Source organism: Ostrea edulis, chromosome 6 (assembly GCF_947568905.1).
Source record: "Ostrea edulis chromosome 6, xbOstEdul1.1, whole genome shotgun sequence".
NCBI classification, from domain to species: Eukaryota; Metazoa; Mollusca; class Bivalvia; order Ostreida; family Ostreidae; genus Ostrea; species Ostrea edulis.
Genome location: NC_079169.1, coordinates 65,926,823 through 65,946,037, shown reverse-complemented (window position 1 = coordinate 65,946,037; position 19,215 = coordinate 65,926,823). Strand labels below are relative to the sequence as shown.

The window sequence follows — 19,215 nt, the reverse complement described above, 5'->3', positions numbered from 1 at the left end:
CCAGAGTCGTAAGAAACCGTTATATTAAATGCAATACATTAACAATCGGATCAGATAGTTCACTTATGATTCACTTATGTTATCAGTTTTACCTGCACGTGGATTTACCCTCAGAAGACGATTCTGTTGACGGAAAAATAAACATACTTAGCGGGTTTTGATATATCGTAAAATGGACAGGGAGAAAACTAAGAACAGTATGCAAGAAAGAAATTATATTAAGGTGTATTCGATAGTGTCATCCGGAGAGTGTTGTAGTCTTTTTCTTTTAGAATTTCAAGATCCCACATATTATCAAACTGTGCAACATACTCAGACAGATGAACAAGGGTCGTGCCGCTTCACACAGTCTTCCGTGAATTCAATACACACATACATAAATGTTCAGCAATATTTCTTCCTAAACCACAGGAATTTTTCCCTAAGTAGATAAATCGAAGATGCGCGGGACAAAACTGTTTATTTTGATTGCCTGCATCTTGTATGAATTTTAATAAATATAGTACGTCTATCTTAACGGGTAGGAATTCCACAAAAATGAAAATAGAATGTAAATATAAGAAATAAATCTCAGTTTTAAAAATACACGAGGGCATGAACTGCAACGCTTCATACCGGCATACTTTTCAGGAAGCGTCGCAATTCAAATCTTGAAGTATTTTCAAAAATGAAATTCATTTCTTAATATATCTGGAAAAGTAAAGTCATGAACCTGAGTATTTATAAATTTTAGTATTGGATAGTGACCATCGAGCAAGGATAAGATGAGTAGATATGTGAACCTGCATTGTATTGCCAAGTGTCGCACTGGAAGAAGTGAATTTAAAGAAAACATGCATTTCAACAGATCAAGCATATTGCTCACTATTTAGTGTGTTCTATCTACAGTGTTTCGTTATTCAAGGTAATGGTCAATGGAGTGGAAATCACGAAAAGTTTCTTGTGTCTACCCGATTTCATGTACACTTAAAAGATGCTATCTTTCAAATATTTGACTTCATGTATTGGGTGTTGGGACTAACCACCAAATGACAACGTCGCAATTTGAGAAATTCGAAGTTCCCACCCTTAGTGTACAAGAGAGCAGCAAGTCTATTTGCAGTGGCATAGCCTGAGTTAATTAATGTGTACGCCTATTGTACGGCGAGGGGTCTGGGGGCCGCTCAAGGCCCCCAGCGGGTCCAGGACAGGGCCCTGGTAGGGGGTCCGGGGGAGACTAATGTACTGCAGATACTGCAGACACTTATTTTTCACCTATGTTTGTAGCATTTAATAGGGGTTTTTTTTCTGGTTTTTTTTTTTTTTTTTTTTTTTTTTTTATGTGTACGCCCGGGCGTTTTGACGTAAACGTAGCTACGCGCCTGATTTGTGGTTATGTTAGAAAGTGCGCACGGGAAAATGAGAATTTTTTTTTTTATTGTTTCGGTAGATTGATTGATTGTATCTTGTTTAACGTCCCTCTCGAGAATTTTTCACTCATATGGAGACGTCACCAAGACCGGTGAAGGGCTTCAAATGTAGGCCTTTGCTCGGCGCTTACGGCCATTGAGCAGTTAGGGTTCTTTAACGTGCCACACCTACTGTGACACAGGACATCCGTTTTTAATGTCATCTCCGAGGACCCGTGACATTCACACCTGATGCCGAGCGTTTGGCGATGGAACTGTCACAACTTGTTTTTACGCCTTAGGTCTGTCGCGGCTGGGATTCGAACCCGCATGCGGGGCGAACGCTCTAACCTCTAGACCACCGCGGCGGTTGTTTTGGTAGAATAATTCTTTACCAATAACATGTATAAAAGTTCTAAATAACAGCTTTTATCTTTAAGAAATCTAAATATAAGTCTTGATTATTGTAATTGATATCTTTTTAAAAAAAACTAAGATTATGAATTTACGATTTTATTCGCAGTATTCCCCGGAATGGCATTGTGTAAAATATAGCAGCAACCCATTATGGGTTTCCAGATATTAACTGAATGAATGCATTGATAGAAACAAAAATGCCTTTGGTTTGAATATGCCACAGCTGTATATATTTTTATATATGTATATTCTGGCTTTTGCTTTGTTTAAAATCCGCGACGTACAAATCGGAATTGTGGACATGCACAGTATAGCCAGTTCTGCAAATAATATCGTCATCATCACGTGACAAAGGTCCGGTGTATGCAATAATGTAGATATATTAAGTGCGATTATATCAGAATACAGAGCAGAATTTTATTTTTTACCATTTGGTTTATTATTTTATTTCATCGGCAAACATGCCTTGCCAATGCTTAAACTGTCTATGACACATGATAACACATTTCTGTAGCATGTTTGCTTTCTGCCATCTTTTGAAACTCAAAATCTGATATTACTCATGTTTGCTTCATTTGAATTCCATCATGATGGTACTTCAAAATTTTATAAATCAATTCAGCTTCTTCAATGCAAATTGCCTTATAAGCATAGGCGGATTTAGGTTTTCAATTTAGAGGGGCGTGGAAAATGAATGAGAAACAAGGGATCTGTTGGTCGCTTTGCCTTGATGGGGGCCAAAGATCCCGTAACGTCCCGTGTTTTTCAATAATCTTCATCCTATCATGTGTGATAGTGCTGTTGGCTCAATGTGTCTAGCACCGTTTCCATAGACAGAACTGGGTGACGTCCGTATTTTTTATAAGTTTTCTCTGAACTTCCTCGATATACATGTTATAGCACTTTCGGTGTACGATCTTTTGACACGCACCCGCTGATTTTAAAATGATTTATTTTAAGTTCTACTGTAATTTTAAGGGGACACATTCAATAATAAACCTAAATTTTGTTTCCAATTTTAAATAGAATATTTCATGTTTCAATTTCCGGGAATATATAGGGAAAATCTTTAAAAATCGTCTTCTCAGGATTCAGGAACCACTGTATCAGAAAAGTAGAACTTTACATTATCTAAAGCTTCCAGATATAGAGTAGATTCACGTTTGTTTAGATCATGGTCCCCAATAAGGGATCAAAGTTTTATATGCTGATATATAGGAAAAATCGTTAAAAATCTTCTCATTCACCACTGGACCAGAAAAATAGAAATTTACACGAAAGCCTCCTGACATAACATGAATTTAAGTTTGTTCAAATCATGATTTCCGAGAGTGGGGTGGGGCAACAACAGGGGATCAGTTTTATATTCTGACATTTAAATGTAGGAGCAAACTTTAAAAATATCTCTTGAACTATTGGGCTTCCATATATATTTTGTATACATATATACATTTTTTACAAAAAGATCTTTCATGAGATGCAATAGTGCGTGATCTTGTGCCCTTGACCCGAGAGTTTGACCTATACTTTTATTAAGATTATGATTTACTCCATATTTCCTAAAGTCTTTCATATTTTGTATATATATTTCATATGGCAAGATCATGGCTTTTCGCTTGAAGTTTGACCTACTTTTAAGAAAATATAACCTATTAAATATATCAATTTTAGGTAGGGCTTTCATATTTTGTACATATATTCTTTATGGTAAGACCCTGTGACACAATGGTGCTTGATCTTTTGACCTTGTAGTTTGAACTACTTTTGAAAAAAACTGACCTAAATATTTAAGACAGCTTTCATATTTTGTATACAGATTTCTTATGGCAAGATCTTTCATTTCATACATGTACCATGTTCTATGACCTTGGTTTCACCCAGAACAGTCATGTTGTTGAGGAATATTCGCGTTATGTGAATGTCGTAATTCTTTTTGGCTAAGTTGGGGCCACAAACTGCAACGTGTGCAAAATACAGCAGCGAGAACAGTCACTCCTACTAAAAACATGACGACATTACATCGGTGATAATTATCCTTCATTAGCCTCCAGTTCAATACCGTGTAAAATATAAAGTACTTGTGCATGTCTACAAAGCAGTCCACAGAATTGGACCCACGTACTTAAGTGAAGTCATTACCCCGTATTATCCGCCTAAAAACTTGCGATAGGAAAACGGGACGCTTCTGAGCGTTCCCCGGACTCGGTGTTTTGACTATCCAGCGGTTACGTTATGGAACGCTTTATCGGTTGGCTTACGTCGTGCAAAAATCATTGTATATTATCTCAAGACTGACAATGACAATTCTTAGTTATTTTTAACCGAATAGTATAAGGACTGTCAGACCTTTACCTGCACATAATACTACTTTAATGCAGGGCATTTTTAAATAATGTGAAGCGTTTTAAAGATTTTACATTGATTAGGACGCTATACAAATTATAGAATTGTATGTGTTTTTAGTATGGTATTCTAAAAATTTTCATGGGAATAAAGATTGATAAAAAACTCTTTTAAAAATCACAACAGCGTAACAACGACATGGCCAAGGTGACTCAGATGAGCGAAGTGGCCCAAGGGCCTCTTAGCGTTTTTTAAAATAGTTTTCCTTCCTTGCTTAATGAGAAAGTTTAATTTCATCAAATTTGGGCAATAGTCTTAGTTTTATTAGACCACCTTAGTTGCTCAGGTGACCTAGTGCAACTGGTCTGCGTCCGTCGTCTTGCATCGCCCTTAACAATTGAACATTTTAAACTTTTCTTGATAACTGCCTTTCCAATTCGTTTCAAATTAAGTAGAAGGCATCTTTGGGAGAAAGGGGACATAAGTTATAAATTTCAGGATTCCTGCACCCCCGGGGCCTTAGAGGCGGGACAAAAGCCGTCAAAATTGAACAATTTTCAAAAATATTTCTCTCTACAACCACACAGCTGTTGTAACTAAATGTATAGTGATATAGAGCAGGAATGCCTCTACCAAAATTGTATATTTCATGACCATCAGGGTAGAGGTTCTGACTCCGGGGCAGGGCCAAACTTGGTATATAGTGTTTATGTATAAAACATTTAGATAACATCTTCTTTAAAAATTGAAAATGGATATTTAGAAGGAACAGGTAGTCCTCATCAAAAATTGTAAATTTCATGATCCCAAGGGTATGAATTTTGGTTCCAGGGTGAGGCCTAATTTATCCTATTGATTATTGTATTTATCATCTGAAAATTTTCTTCTTAATTTTGCTGATAGGCCTACTGTATAAAAACAAATCTAGGAAAAGCAGAAAGGAGTGTACCAAAATTGTGAATCATTTTCTGTGTTAAAGCCAGTGTTATAATAGCTGTTTTTTCTTTAATGGAAATCTTTCTGTGGCTAATTATTTATCGGATATCTTAAGCCATCTTGGTATTTCCTATCCAGCTGACATCAACTGCGTAACCTTGAATAGGGTCTGAGTTTCCGTTCATGTATGAGCAAAGGAATTTCGACAATTGTCGCGTTGCGAGGCATACCCGAATCGCGGAGCTAGTACCTTACATGTACTTTTCATACCTCCAATACGAAAGAGTTGCAGACAACAACCAAAACGAATCAAGATCGTCACAAAAAGGATGTTCTTTTGCAATATGGGCATATTTCTCAGTGACGCTCTCTTAGGATGAACTAGAACTTTGACTGTAAAACTCATACTTCAATAAACGTCCGGATATTTATATAAAGTAGTATCCTTATCAACGAAATCGAATACGAAATACAAATACATTCCATATACTGTACACAAGAAAGAAAAACCGGACTGCAACGTTGGTAACCATACATAATATATCTATGCATTATATGAAATTTCCACTCATAAACAACTCGATTTTTCTTGAAGCGGTTTTTAAACTAGGTAAACTATCCCGACTTAATTCATATAGTATAAAATGAGTAAAAATTACTTTCATTCGTTATACTTTAAATTAGTAAACTGCATCTGAGATTATGCGATGAATAATTTTAAAGAAAATATGAGTTTTATATGCCGCGGACCAATACTGCCGTACGTAGCAATAAAATGGAAACTGAATAGCCAAATGTATTGTGACGTCATTTCTAGAATGTTAATAGCGGAGGTAATAGCAGCTTTGTTTATGCATTATAAAGAAATGTTGATAACGTCGAATGAACATATCAAATTGCATGTTATAAATAAAATTAAACCATTAGTGGATAATTGGAAAGAAGCATGTCTTTGGCAATTTTAGGTCGTCATTGGAATTCTGTTATCTTTAAAAGGAACCAATATCAAAACATGTTTTCAACTAAAATATCAGTTAATGATTTTCTTTGGGTACAAAATTTGTGACACTTCACCAAAACCTGTCAACATCTCTACATGAATGGCAAATTCTTGAATGGGCCGTATATGTATAACAACAAACAAAGCCATCAAACAAAACGTGTAGATACATAGCATAGTAACAAATAAAACACTGACATCGCAAACCTACTGATATATACAAATACATCTGTGAATTCTGACGGAGGCTTGATATTGAGGAAGTGACCCCCCCCCCCCCAACCTCCCCAATTCAGCACAGCAGCGATGTACAGGAATTATTTCTGTGTTCAACTAAACACAAAAACTTTGATGGTTTACATGTGCTCCTCCTGTGAACCACAATCTGGTAATTCTATTTTTGTTAATTTCTATGTCAATTATTGAGGTATACTACACCGTCATAATGGCCGACTTTCTTTTAAATCATGAATGAAAATATGAATATCAGCAATGTGTGTCTATTACTTTTAGATTTGACTGCCTAGCTGAGTAGCTCAATAGGTAAGGGTGTCAACTGCTGAACTGTTGCACATCGCGAGTTCGAGTCCAGCAGGGTTGTAATATTCCCCCAGATTACATTCTAATAAAACATAAAACAGCATCTTAAAAAACTAAATAAAGTAAATTTAAAAAAATTGTTGTACATATCCTCAACTTTTCATTCATATCAACTTCCCTGGTGTAGTATTCCTCCTTAAATGAAAAGGAAAAGGAAAGTGTCTATTCATAAAGTCGGGTTTATCAAAGACAATCTAAAGGAGACGAAATTTCAATTACTATGTATGAACCTCTCAAAATTAAAGCATTTCAAAATTTCTAAATAAAAACGACGCATTTACAGCGTAATGTGCGTGCTTCTTTTGACCCAGTGTCCTTGACCTTTTCTCAATACAGCCTTGAAAATCAGCACAAATTCATATTTGTATTCAAGGTAGCAGATCTTGTTCACTAATCTATGCATGCACAGGTGAGCAAGACAGTGCGAGATGTAAGAAATTGTTATTATTTGGCAAGGACATCGGCACTTATGAACATCAAAACAATAAATGTTTGATATGGTTTTTCACCTTGCAAGTCCAACTTCCGAATTCCACGTATCTTCCTTGCTTTGCATGTAATCGTCTTCGGCCGTAATCCCCTCCTATCAACAGACTGCTTCTATAGGAATTTTAAGAGTGAAGTATTTGGAGGAAACAGTCATTTAAAGGAAAACATTAATCTTAATGTTTCATATCAAAGCGATTATTACAGTCTGATCGAGCTTTCTCACCACTTAGATTGAGAAAATTTTCCATTACGTGAACGTTTTGATAGTAAAACCATTTATTCAGGTTGATTGATTTGAATACAAAGGTCTGTTTGGGTTCTGTGTCGTGTTTGTATCTGTACAATACACACTTATGTTTACGATTGTTTACCAGTGGTTAACCTATGCCTTATCAATGGATAATCTTATTTATCGATAAGATCACTGACCTCTCAACTTGACATAAAACATACACATTTGTAAAAAGATCTTGTAAATTACTAAGATATATGTAAGGAAAAAAGACTACAATTGTAGTTTGCATTGCGCGGGATATGAGCACAATTTAGAAATGTACTCCTTGAATATGAAATTCAACTTGCTGTGTTGATTTACTTGCACTTTTATTTTGTGTCGAAGGAACTGTGAACAAGCAGAATTTTGTGCCAACGACGAGTTAGGGATTTATTTACATCATTGAAACTGTGCTCGTGAATTAGGTCGTGTACTAATTCAATTGAAGTAAGAAAAATCTTCGGGGGAACCCCTCAAATATTGCCTTGTGTTTATATTATGGGTGGAACGATGTCTTCTGCACGGTCCCTTTTTCTGTTACATTGCATAATGAAACCGTTCACACAAGTGCATACATATAGAAAGAGTCGTCATGACTGGTCAGCTGTTTACGCTAGTGCGTGCTTTCCCACTGATGGTCGTGAACAGTGATGTAATCTTTCCTACTAGTCTACTACGGAATACAGGTCCGAGGTGGCTCAATTTTCGTGGATGACAAAGAAGAGAAAGTCATCCATGAAGATAGAAATCCATGTACTATGATTCCGCATGCAGTATAACCAAATTCGCTGAATCCACCATCACTTCGGGGGCGGGTCCAGAAAACTTTCATGGGGGGGGGGTGCAACGTGTGTGCCAATGACGAGTTAAGAACTTTTCCGTCCGTCGAAGAAAGGGGGGATTGGGGTTGAAGGCCTTAAAATGGCAAAACTTCTCATTTAAAATACCAACCAAACGGGAGGGGGACGTTGCAACCTCCTTAAACCCCTCTAGATCCGCCACTACGACTATTCCAAATCATGTACTCTTGGTTGCAGGCACATGGATTTTGATTTAATATGACTTTTCAACGTTGAAACAATGACCTTGGAATTCTGACGTTCGTATTCTAACATTGAATTAACATTAATGTGAAGGTCGAATTTATTTATCATATCAATGATTGCACATCGTTTGAAATTTTGTTAGTTTGAAATGTGGTCACTTCTTACAAAATAAAGAGTTGGGCAAACAGGGATCTCTGAATACACCAGAGGTGGGACCAGGCTTGGATTTCTCGAAAAATCTCAAACTTCAGTTTTGAATTTTCTTCTATTTGAACAGTGATAATTTGAGTAAAATCTCTGACTTAAATCCAAGTTTCGACTTGAGTTTTTTTGCGAGAAATCCAGGGCCACGTGCCTAGCTAGGAGGGGTAAGCATCCCCTGTCGACCGGTCACACTCGCCATGAGCCCTATATCTTGATCAGGTAAACAGAGTAATCCGTAGTCAAAATCAGTGTGCCGAGAACTGATATTAACAAACATGTAAATCTACTTCAAGAATTCAAAGACCATGAATAAAAGAACGAGAAAACTTTTTTCACAGTTTTATTATTTAACGTAATAAAAATACTGAACAAACAACAAATATGAACAACGCATAGCATTGTACGGTATGATAAAAATGAGAGATGGAAATAAATAGTGACGGGACATTTTCTTATTATAATGATATCACAGATCAAGGTCCAGCCTACTTTATGAAGAAAACCCATTTATTAAAGCTCCTCTCGATCGCCGGCCTTTGAACTCTGGTTTCCTTGATAAAGCTTGCTTGTGATTGGTTGTACTATACTCTCTAACTCGGATTTCTTTGCTTTGAGATCATCAAGTTCAGGGTCAGGATTGGACTCAATCCAGCCAATCGTAGACTCTACTGCCTCCTGGATGGTAGTTGTATCCTCATCACTGAGTTTATCTTTAAGTTGCCCTTTATCACTTATCTGGTTTTTAAGTGAATATGCAAAATGCTCCAGTTCATTCTTAGCGTCAATGATTTCTTTGGCTTTCTTGTCTTCGTCGACGAACTTTTCAGCGTCTTTAATCATCTTCTCTATCTCTTCTGGAGATATTCTATTGTTGTCATTTTGAATTGTAATTTTATTCTTACTTCCGGTCCCCTTGTCTTCTGCTGATACTGTCAGAATACTGTTTGCATCTATTTCAAAAGTCACTTCAATTTGAGGAATTCCTCTCTGAGCAGGTGGTATTCCAGTCAACTCGAATGTTCCCAAAAGGTGGTTATGTTTCGTCATGGCTCGTTCGCCTTCGAATACTTGAATTGTCACCGTTGGCTGGTTGTCGACTGCTGTAGAAAATATTTGTGACTTCCGGTTAGGAATGGGGGAGTTGCGTGGAATCAGTTTAGTCATGACTCCACCCACTGTTTCTATTCCCAAGGTGAGAGGGTTGACGTCCACAACAAGGACGTCACCAGTTTCGTCTGCTCCACTTAGCACCGCCCCCTGAACAGCAGCACCATATGCCACCGATTCGTCTGGGTTAACACCACGACTTGGCTCCTACCAAAGAACAATAGAAATCCTTTCATAAATACTTCTATTCCATTCTTTTTACATGGTTTGCTTATTTGAAAATGTAAATTGGAAATATACCAGGTATATTCTTTATATTTTGAATGTGAGTGATGACAACCATTACCTTTCCGCCAAAGAAGTCTTTGACAAGTTGCTGTATTTTGGGAATACGTGTGGATCCCCCCACAAGAATGATTTCATCAACGTCCGAGACTTTCATGTCACCGTCCTTCAGAACTTGTTTAACGGGATTTAAAGTTGATCGGAACAAGTCCTGTGTAAATACAAAGAATGATCATTTCATGTAAAAATTACATGTTCATGTATGATATCCTAATATCAATTTTGGGGAACAATATTCATTCTACTACCCGTACTGTATGTTTTACATGATATTTCAAACCTACCATGTTCAGTTCCTCAAACTTGGCTCTCGTAAGAGTGTAAGAGAAATCTTCGCCATTCATGAGAGACTCTATTTCAATACGTGTTTCATGACGATAGGAGAGTGTTCGCTTAGCCTTTTCTACTTCTCGACGTAACTTCTGTAGAGCACGGTCGTCTTTTCTATAAATATGAAGGAACATTGTATGTACTTGTATGGTATAGTACAAACGCTGTCATAAAGAGAATGCGGTCATTTAGTATTTTACTAACATGTACAAATCACATGTATATACTAAAGTTTACAGACGTTTCTTACATCATGGTATAGTTTTGACCTTCAGAAAAATCAGACAGGTTTATGTTTTTCCTTCGTACAATCTATCTGTGCAATGCAGATTTGTAAGTTCCGAAACGATAGTAAAAGTGAAACGCTATTTAAAAACATCTACAAACCGTAGATCCACATGTTTAGATTTCTTGTGTTTCTTGATCAGGAAATCCATTACTCGCTGGTCGAAGTCTTCCCCTCCAAGATGGTTGTCTCCACTGGTAGCTACGACTTCGAACACTCCCTGGTCAATTGTCAAGAGCGACACATCGAACGTACCTCCACCCAAGTCAAATACCAGGACAGACTTTTCTCCTCCGTTTTTGTTTAGTCCATAAGCAATGGCAGCCGCGGTTCTGTGAAAATGAATACTTGGTTTCAAAAATTCTGATTGGAAAGAAGCATAATTATACGTTTATGCTTGTTTACATGATACAAACTTTTAAAAAAGACTTAGTAACTTACGGTTCGTTGATGATTCGGAGCACCTCTAAACCTGCTATCGTCCCAGCATCCTTTGTTGCCTGTCGTTGGGCGTCATTAAAATACGCCGGGACTGTAATTACAGCTCGGGTGACGTTTTGCTTGAGGTAGCCCTCGGCTATTTCCTTCATTTTCCCCAGCACCATGGCGGAAATTTCCTCTGGTGCGAACACTCTCTCCTGTTCGCCTACAAGTACCCGGACGTGGGGTTTGTTGTGTTTCTTCACGATGCTGAAAGGATAATATTGTACATCTTTCTGCACCGTTGTATCGTCCCATTCTCGTCCAATGAATCGTTTAACATCAAAGATCGTATTTTTGGGGTTTGAAGTCAGTTGATTTTTGGCGGCGTCTCCGATCAACCTTTCCCCGTCAGCATTGAAGGCAACATAAGATGGCGTGATTCGATTTCCTTGTTCATTCGGAAGAATTTCAACATGTCCGTCTTTGAAAATTCCAACACTGAAATATATATATATACATATTAAATACAATATACGGTATTATACAATACTGATATATATATATATATATACATATTAAATACAATATACGGTATTATACAATACTGAAATATATATATATATATATATTAAATACAATATACGGTATTATACAATACTGAAATATATATATATATATACATATTAAATACAATATACGGTATTATACAATACTGAAATATATATATATATATACACATTAAATACAATATACGGTATTATACAATACTGAAATATATATATATATATATATATATATATATATATATATATATATATATATATATATATACATATTAAATACAATATACGGTATTATACAATACTGAAATATATATATATATACATATTAAATACAATATACGGTATTATACAACACTGAAATATATATATATATATATACATATTAAATACAATATACGGTAATCATACAATACTGAAATATATATATATATATATATATATATATATATATATATATATATATATACATATTAAATACAATATACGGTATTATACAATACTGAAATATATATATATACATATTAAATACAATATACGGTATTATACAATACTGAAATATATATATATACATATTAAATACAATATACGGTATTATACAACACTGAAATATATATATATATATACATATTAAATACAATATACGGTAATCATACAATACTGAAATATATATATATATATATATATATATACATATTAAATACAATATACGGTATTATACAATACTGAAATATATATATATACATATTAAATACAATATACGGTAATTATACAATACTGAAATATATATATATATATATACATATTAAATACAATATACGGTATTATACAATACTGAAATATATATATATATACACATTAAATACAATATACGGTAATTATACAATACTGAAATATATATATATATACATATTAAATACAATATACGGTATTATACAATACTGAAATATATATATATATTTACATATTAAATACAATATACGGTATTATACAATACTGAAATATATATATATTTACATATTAAATACAATATACGGTATTATACAATACTGAAATATATATATATACATATTAAATACAATATACGGTATTATACAATACTGAAATATATATATATACATATTAAATACAATATACGGTATTATACAATACTGAAATATATATATATACATATTAAATACAATATACGGTATTATACAATACTGAAATATATATATATACATATTAAATACAATATACGGTATTATACAATACTGAAATATATATATATATACATATTAAATACAATATACGGTATTATACAATACTGAAATATATATATATACATATTAAATACAATATACGGTATTATACAATACTGAAATATATATATATACATATTAAATACAATATACGGTATTATACAATACTGAAATATATATATATACATATTAAATACAATATACGGTATTATACAATACTGAAATATATATATATACATATTAAATACAATATACGGTATTATACAATACTGAAATATATATATATACATATTAAATACAATATACGGTATTATACAATACTGAAATATATATATATACATATTAAATACAATATACGGTATTATACAATACTGAAATATATATATATACATATTAAATACAATATACGGTATTATACAATACTGAAATATATATATATACATATTAAATACAATATACGGTATCATACAATACTGAAATATATGTACACATAACGGTAAATCTTACGATATCACAGAACCAACAATTTATCCAAAATATGTTATTTCCCCCACCGATCACCTTCATAAGTCGTTCTGAATAGTAAGTTTATACATATATTAGTGTCTCACAAGTGGTCATCTCAAAAGCTTATGTACAGAAGGTAGGAATTAAACTGACTACTGTATTCAGAACGACTTATGAGGGTGATCGGTGGGGGTGAATAACATATTTTGGATAAATTACCGGTTCTGTATAAAAATAATTTCATTCTAGAAGGGGGGGGGTGTTATGTACACAATATCTATACAAGCTATCCACACTTCAGGTGCCTGTGAGACCGACTAAGCACAATGATCTGTGGATTTTTATGAATTTCATGTTTTGCAGTGGCCATGGTATACAATTATGATTTATAAATGTTGAATTTTCAATTTCATATTCAATGTCTCTCGACAATTGACAACTTAATACAGTAAATCATAGACAATTTCCCCCGAATAATGTATAACTTACCACGAATACGTGGTGCCCAGGTCTATTCCGATCACAGGGTCCGTCCTACCGTCGGAAGGTGACGATGCGACCACAGTTAACAGCGCCAATGTTAGAATGATGCTTCCCGCCATTCTCCCTCCTTGGTTTTTCATTTTCGTGGTGATTGTTTAATGTATAAATATTGTATTCTAGCTATAGTTCAGTCTGTATTATCTGAAAAATAAAATTGGAGGGTTGGATCTAAAATCTTGAAATGAAGTTATTTACTTCACTGATTGTTTACTGCTTTAAACTTAAAAAATATTTATAACTTTAATTTGCTATATTTTAGTGATTAATTAATATGATTGATCAACATGTATCTATTTATTTTTGAAAGCTTCATAGTATACTGTATACATTTATGTATATCTATGAATATGATATGCAAAGAAACATTTTAGAAATGAAATGCAAATTCATAAGTATCTCGGAAAAATGTTGTTACCTGCTCTGGAAATGGACGAGAAAAAAATTGTAGTTGTACTTCTAGTATTTTAAAAATTCGTCTTTTTGGCTGGTAAATGTGTAATAATTTCAAAGGTAAGAACTTCGAAATAAATACCAAATTTATTTCGTGTGTTATTATTTGATTGGTTGTTCAAAATTATCTGTTTCATCACTTTTTGCGCTTCTTTATTTCGTTTCATCATCCATTCTAAAGCTAACGTGTACAAAATTGGAAAATCCCTGTCTATTTTTAGAACGTAAACACAGTATGTTTTTCAACTTATTCAAGATATTGCGTATTATGTGATTACTTCAAAACATCCTCCAAAACGAAAATATATGCCATTTTTATCATAGAATATAAGTACCTTACCCCCCCCCCCCCCCACAAAGTTTGTGATTTTCCGGAATATTCTACGGATTGGACCTTTTGTTTACAAATTGTGAGCGGGAATGACGAAGTAAACAGTAAATGCGATGGCATGGAAGTTGAACAAGATAAATTAGATGATCGATTCAAAGAGCTGAAAGGTAGTCTATATTTCATTTGTACACGTATGATTAAAAGAAACATGGTATTCCAAAGTCAAATGTAGTTGAAACTGCAGACCCTATAATAACCCTGATAACATGCAGTTAGGCTTACTGTTAGGGGTAAAAGTAAAACAGTCATCACCCTCATGATTTGATGCAAATTGCGATTCTATTATTTTTGATTTCGATACAAGACTTCAAACAAGAACTTGTAGAGTTCTTGCCATATATGGTCAGAAGGCTGGATCATTTTGTGGTGTTTGATTTACAAGTAGATAATCATCACTAGATTAAAATAACAAATTTTAGGGATGATGATAAACTGAAGGAAACATTTAACTGAATCGAATATATGAATAACACCATGTGTTCGGCAAATGAATTAAATAGGCCTGAGAATTGTGGGCATCTGTTGTTTCACCATTATTGTTATACCCCTATAAAACGGTTCCTATATAACTCCTTACAAAAAAAATCCAACATTTCGACTGTTCTGGCGACTGTTGGACCGGGAACTGTTAAAAAAGACTGTTGACCAATGACGTCATATGGCGCTAACCCGAGTTATCTTTTCGTGCCGTTTGGATAAAGAGAAATGGCGGATATGCACATTTTACGACAGCAACGGAAGATGAAATTCAATTAATTCTTCAAAGTAGGGACAGCAAGAACATAACAAAAATATTTCTTCATCATTTTCTAGAATCAATTGTATAAGATGAAGTTTACTTATTTTTTATTTTATTCGTGTTAAAGGGGTTATACGCAAGTCACATGATTCTTGGTCTGCTGATTTGTTTACGTAATGGCGAGGTTTACTGATTTGACTGATGATGAAATACGAAATTTATTAGATGAAAAGCAGCGCATATACACTAAAAATATAATTAACCATTAGGATAGTGGGTATGTTTTCTTTTAAACTTGTGGAATCGATGATAAATGTACGCAATCACACTGTCGATCCGTTTAAAGTAAACAAACCAGGTGCACCTATTAAAAACAACCTAAAAAATGAAGATGTATAACAAAACAGTTATTAACTGGGTCCTCGGACAACAGCTGTTTTGTTAGACCCCCGTATGGATCGGTTGCCCTCAGCCTACTGCTTCGGGCAACAGACCCGTTCTCGGGTCAAACAAAACAGCTGTTGTCCTTGAGCCCAGTCAATAACTGTATACTATTATTTACAAACATGCACTAGTAACAGGTAAGTCCTTTTCAGAGCATTCAAGCATGTGGTTACAGTTTTTCAGTTTTATTCATTTAGATGCTTTGCTGGCATTTTCAATGGAACATCACCGAAATGACTTGGTGGATGTGTTGCGCCATGAAGACCACAGTGACCATTTTTCCATATCGGTAAAGTAAGTTGACCAAAACCTGTAAAATGTTAAAGGAAAGGTCAAGCTGGGCTTAGATTTTTGTTTTGTTCATAATACGTATTTACAGTATTTCAGTCAAGTTGTTTGAAATTTTAAGAATGTGTTCATAATACATGTAGTGTATTGTAAGATGTCTGTGAGAAATATCTCTTGACTCTCGAATATATTAGTGATAGTTGGAAAAATGGGCAGTGAGCATCCTCAAGATATTTTTCTGTTTTTTTTTTCCTTTTTATGAAACAGTGCTCTGACACTTTTTGAGAACAACATGATGGTTTGTGAAGTTCTGCTGTCATCTCCAGAGAAGACCTTGCAGTTCTTTGACCTTGCTCTGGTGGAGGCCCAAAGTGTTATTATAGAAACACATCTGGAGAAATCTGACATGGTAATGATATCATAATCTTCATGCACATGTTTAAAATAGCTGGATTGAGTAGAGTTACAATCAGTAAGGAATGAACTTGCATACCGCGGTGAAAGTTAACGTCTCTAGGGCCCCAGATCTTGGATACAATTTTCACTCTGTCTGTACATGTATGTTGGTCTATGTCGACAACTTTTTGTTAGTGCCATCAGGGTTCAATCATATTTTAGCCCTAAAACTCTACAAGGAAACTTGAATATTCACTAGCAATTTTCAAGAATTTGAAAACAAGTAAATGATATGAATGTCATTTACCAAAATTCAAGAGCAGCCCATTTCCTTTTTATGCTCCCTTCAAAGGAGAGGTGCATGTTGCTTTGCACCTGTTGGTCGGTCTGTTGGTAGACCACATGCTGTCCACTCAATATCTTGAAAACCATTCACTTGATCATAATGATATTTCATATTTGGGTTGGTTATGAGTAGAAAAGGACCCCTAATGATTTTCAGGTCAAGGGTCAATCCTCTCTGGACATAGAAAGATACTGTCTGCTCAAGATCTTGAGAACCCTTTCCTTAACAGACATCATACTTGGTACACCCTTACATTGTAAGGAGTAGATGAACCCTATTGATCTTGGGGTCAAGGGTCAAACTGGACATAGGAATATACCGTCTGATCAATATCTTGAGAACCCTTTGCTTGATGGACCTGAAACTTGGTACTTTGGTACATCCTAAGGAGTAGATGACCCCTATTGATTTTCAGGTTGCATGGTCAAAGGCCAAGGGTCAATCCACTCTGGACAAAGGAAGATATTGTCCTCTTAATATAGAGAGATAGTTGAACAGTCAAATCATTTATATGAAGCAAACAGCAGTGTCACCTAAGTGCACATTAATTGCTAGAACCGGCCGAAGCTGAAAGTAAATTTCCAGACATGAATTATGAAGGACGGCTCCGAGATTCGGTGAAGGCGTCAGTGCAAATATTCTGCCGAGCTGAATCTCAGTCGAGATTAAGATCTTAACAAAAACTCAGTCTTCAATAATGATTGATGAATTAATGGAATTATAAATAAATTAAGCTTTCATTTGAATCTCCTCATGTTATAACACATTCATATTGTATATCGTTTTATTCATTGGAAGATGTGCATTTCCAAGGTAAATGTAATTTAATAAAATGTTGAATTTTTCATCCTTGGCTTTATTCATCTCGTTATGTTGCAAGTACATGTAGTGATTTTTATGGTTGCTAATACTTCCTGTCCTCCCAAGTGTCCCGAGTTTTGAAAATCACTGGTTTTACGAGGATTTCTCTTTTCGAAGTGGCATTTTCTCGGCAAATTCTACCTGAAACTTGGTCAAATTGGAGATGTGCAAGCCCCCCCCCCCCCCCCCCATCTTGTGCGCGGTTTCATCTAGTATTAAGAAAGTTAAAAGTTAAGATTGACACATTATTGTTACTTATTCTTTTATTTATTGGAAAGTAAACATTTTTTAGGAATAGAATGAAAACTGCATAGATCCAAGCAAAAACTCAGTGAAAAAAAAGATTTACATTCATTTTGCCAATTATTTAATTTACATTCTAATAAAATGTTAGATTTTGTGCCAGTGACTGACATTTATTTGTCTCGATGAATTTTTATGTTGTATGATTTTGAAGGTTGAATAATACTTCATGTCTACCTGTGTGCCTGATTTTGAAATACACCATTTTGACTAGGGCCTCTTTATTGGTGACAGAAAGTCACAGGACAAAAAGTCACAATGTTGACTTTTGATCAGATAAGATAAAAAGTCACAGGACAAAAAGTCACAAAAATGACTGTTTATGCCACATTTAGCACTTTCATTTCCTTATTACATATTTAAAAAAAAAACCCCATTATTTTAAACTTGTTAATATAGCAATTATATGACTTCACTTACTACTTGTTTTTAACAATAATCAAGCTGAAAGGAAGCCAAATTTAATCATGTTAATTTTGTCATCAGATTTTGTTTGGACAATCATTAACCAAAGGATCACAAAGCTTATTTTTCTTCCTTATGAATATAAAAAAATATCTCCTCTTTGAATTTAATTCATATTTTTTTTACAATGAATATGATAAAAGGAATAAAAAATTTTATAGTAATTATTAAAATTATTTTTATTAAGATGAAGTTAAGATTTAAAGTTTGAAATTCAAAACTTCTCATAGAAAATATAACATTTTACATATACCTTTTCTTAATCTTTACAAAAGGAACATATACTTTTTTCAAATTTATATAAAAATCATCATTTTCTTATCAACTGTGACTTTTTGTCCTTTGACCATGGTGACTTTCTGTCTTATATTCACTTTACCAACTCTACACATGACCAAATTGAAGATGAACACACATTTTCTCTCTCAAAAATAAGAATGTTGTTGTGTTTACCTTGCAGGAGATTACATAAATTATACATGTGTTATTTAAA

At 34.2% G+C, this 19,215-nt stretch overlaps 2 protein-coding genes across 5 annotated transcripts in view; one reads left to right on the top strand and one right to left on the bottom strand.

The window, feature by feature from the left end:
• Nucleotides 1–9,022: 9,022 nt before the first annotated feature.
• Nucleotides 9,023–19,215, bottom strand: part of LOC125683787 (endoplasmic reticulum chaperone BiP-like) — a 17,041-nt gene continuing 6,848 nt past the window's right edge. Inside the window, exons 2-9 of one of the 4 annotated variants that reach the window (XM_056140451.1) lie at nt 16,845–16,979; nt 16,293–16,373; nt 13,986–14,180; nt 11,207–11,686; nt 10,867–11,097; nt 10,434–10,593; nt 10,151–10,300; nt 9,023–10,011 (exon numbers count right to left, since the gene is read on the bottom strand). In XM_056140451.1, coding sequence (XP_055996426.1) covers nt 9,208–10,011; nt 10,151–10,300; nt 10,434–10,593; nt 10,867–11,097; nt 11,207–11,686; nt 13,986–14,119 — 1,959 coding nt within the window. In that variant the 5' untranslated portion in view covers nt 14,120–14,180; nt 16,293–16,373; nt 16,845–16,979 and the 3' untranslated portion in view covers nt 9,023–9,207. Of the gene's footprint in view, nt 10,012–10,150; nt 10,301–10,433; nt 10,594–10,866; nt 11,098–11,206; nt 11,687–13,985; nt 14,181–14,454; nt 14,545–16,292; nt 16,374–16,844; nt 16,980–19,215 lie in introns of those variants that run through there. The other 3 variants (XM_048925251.2, XM_048925249.2, XM_048925248.2) reach the window with 3 other exon arrangements.
• LOC125683786 (DNA helicase MCM9-like) overlaps nt 14,726–19,215 on the top strand; it is a 34,370-nt gene continuing 29,880 nt past the window's right edge. Inside the window, exons 1-3 of the mRNA XM_056140450.1 lie at nt 14,726–14,987; nt 16,261–16,357; nt 16,619–16,760. Coding sequence (XP_055996425.1) covers nt 14,939–14,987; nt 16,261–16,357; nt 16,619–16,760 — 288 coding nt within the window. The 5' untranslated portion in view covers nt 14,726–14,938. The remainder of the gene's footprint in view (nt 14,988–16,260; nt 16,358–16,618; nt 16,761–19,215) is intronic.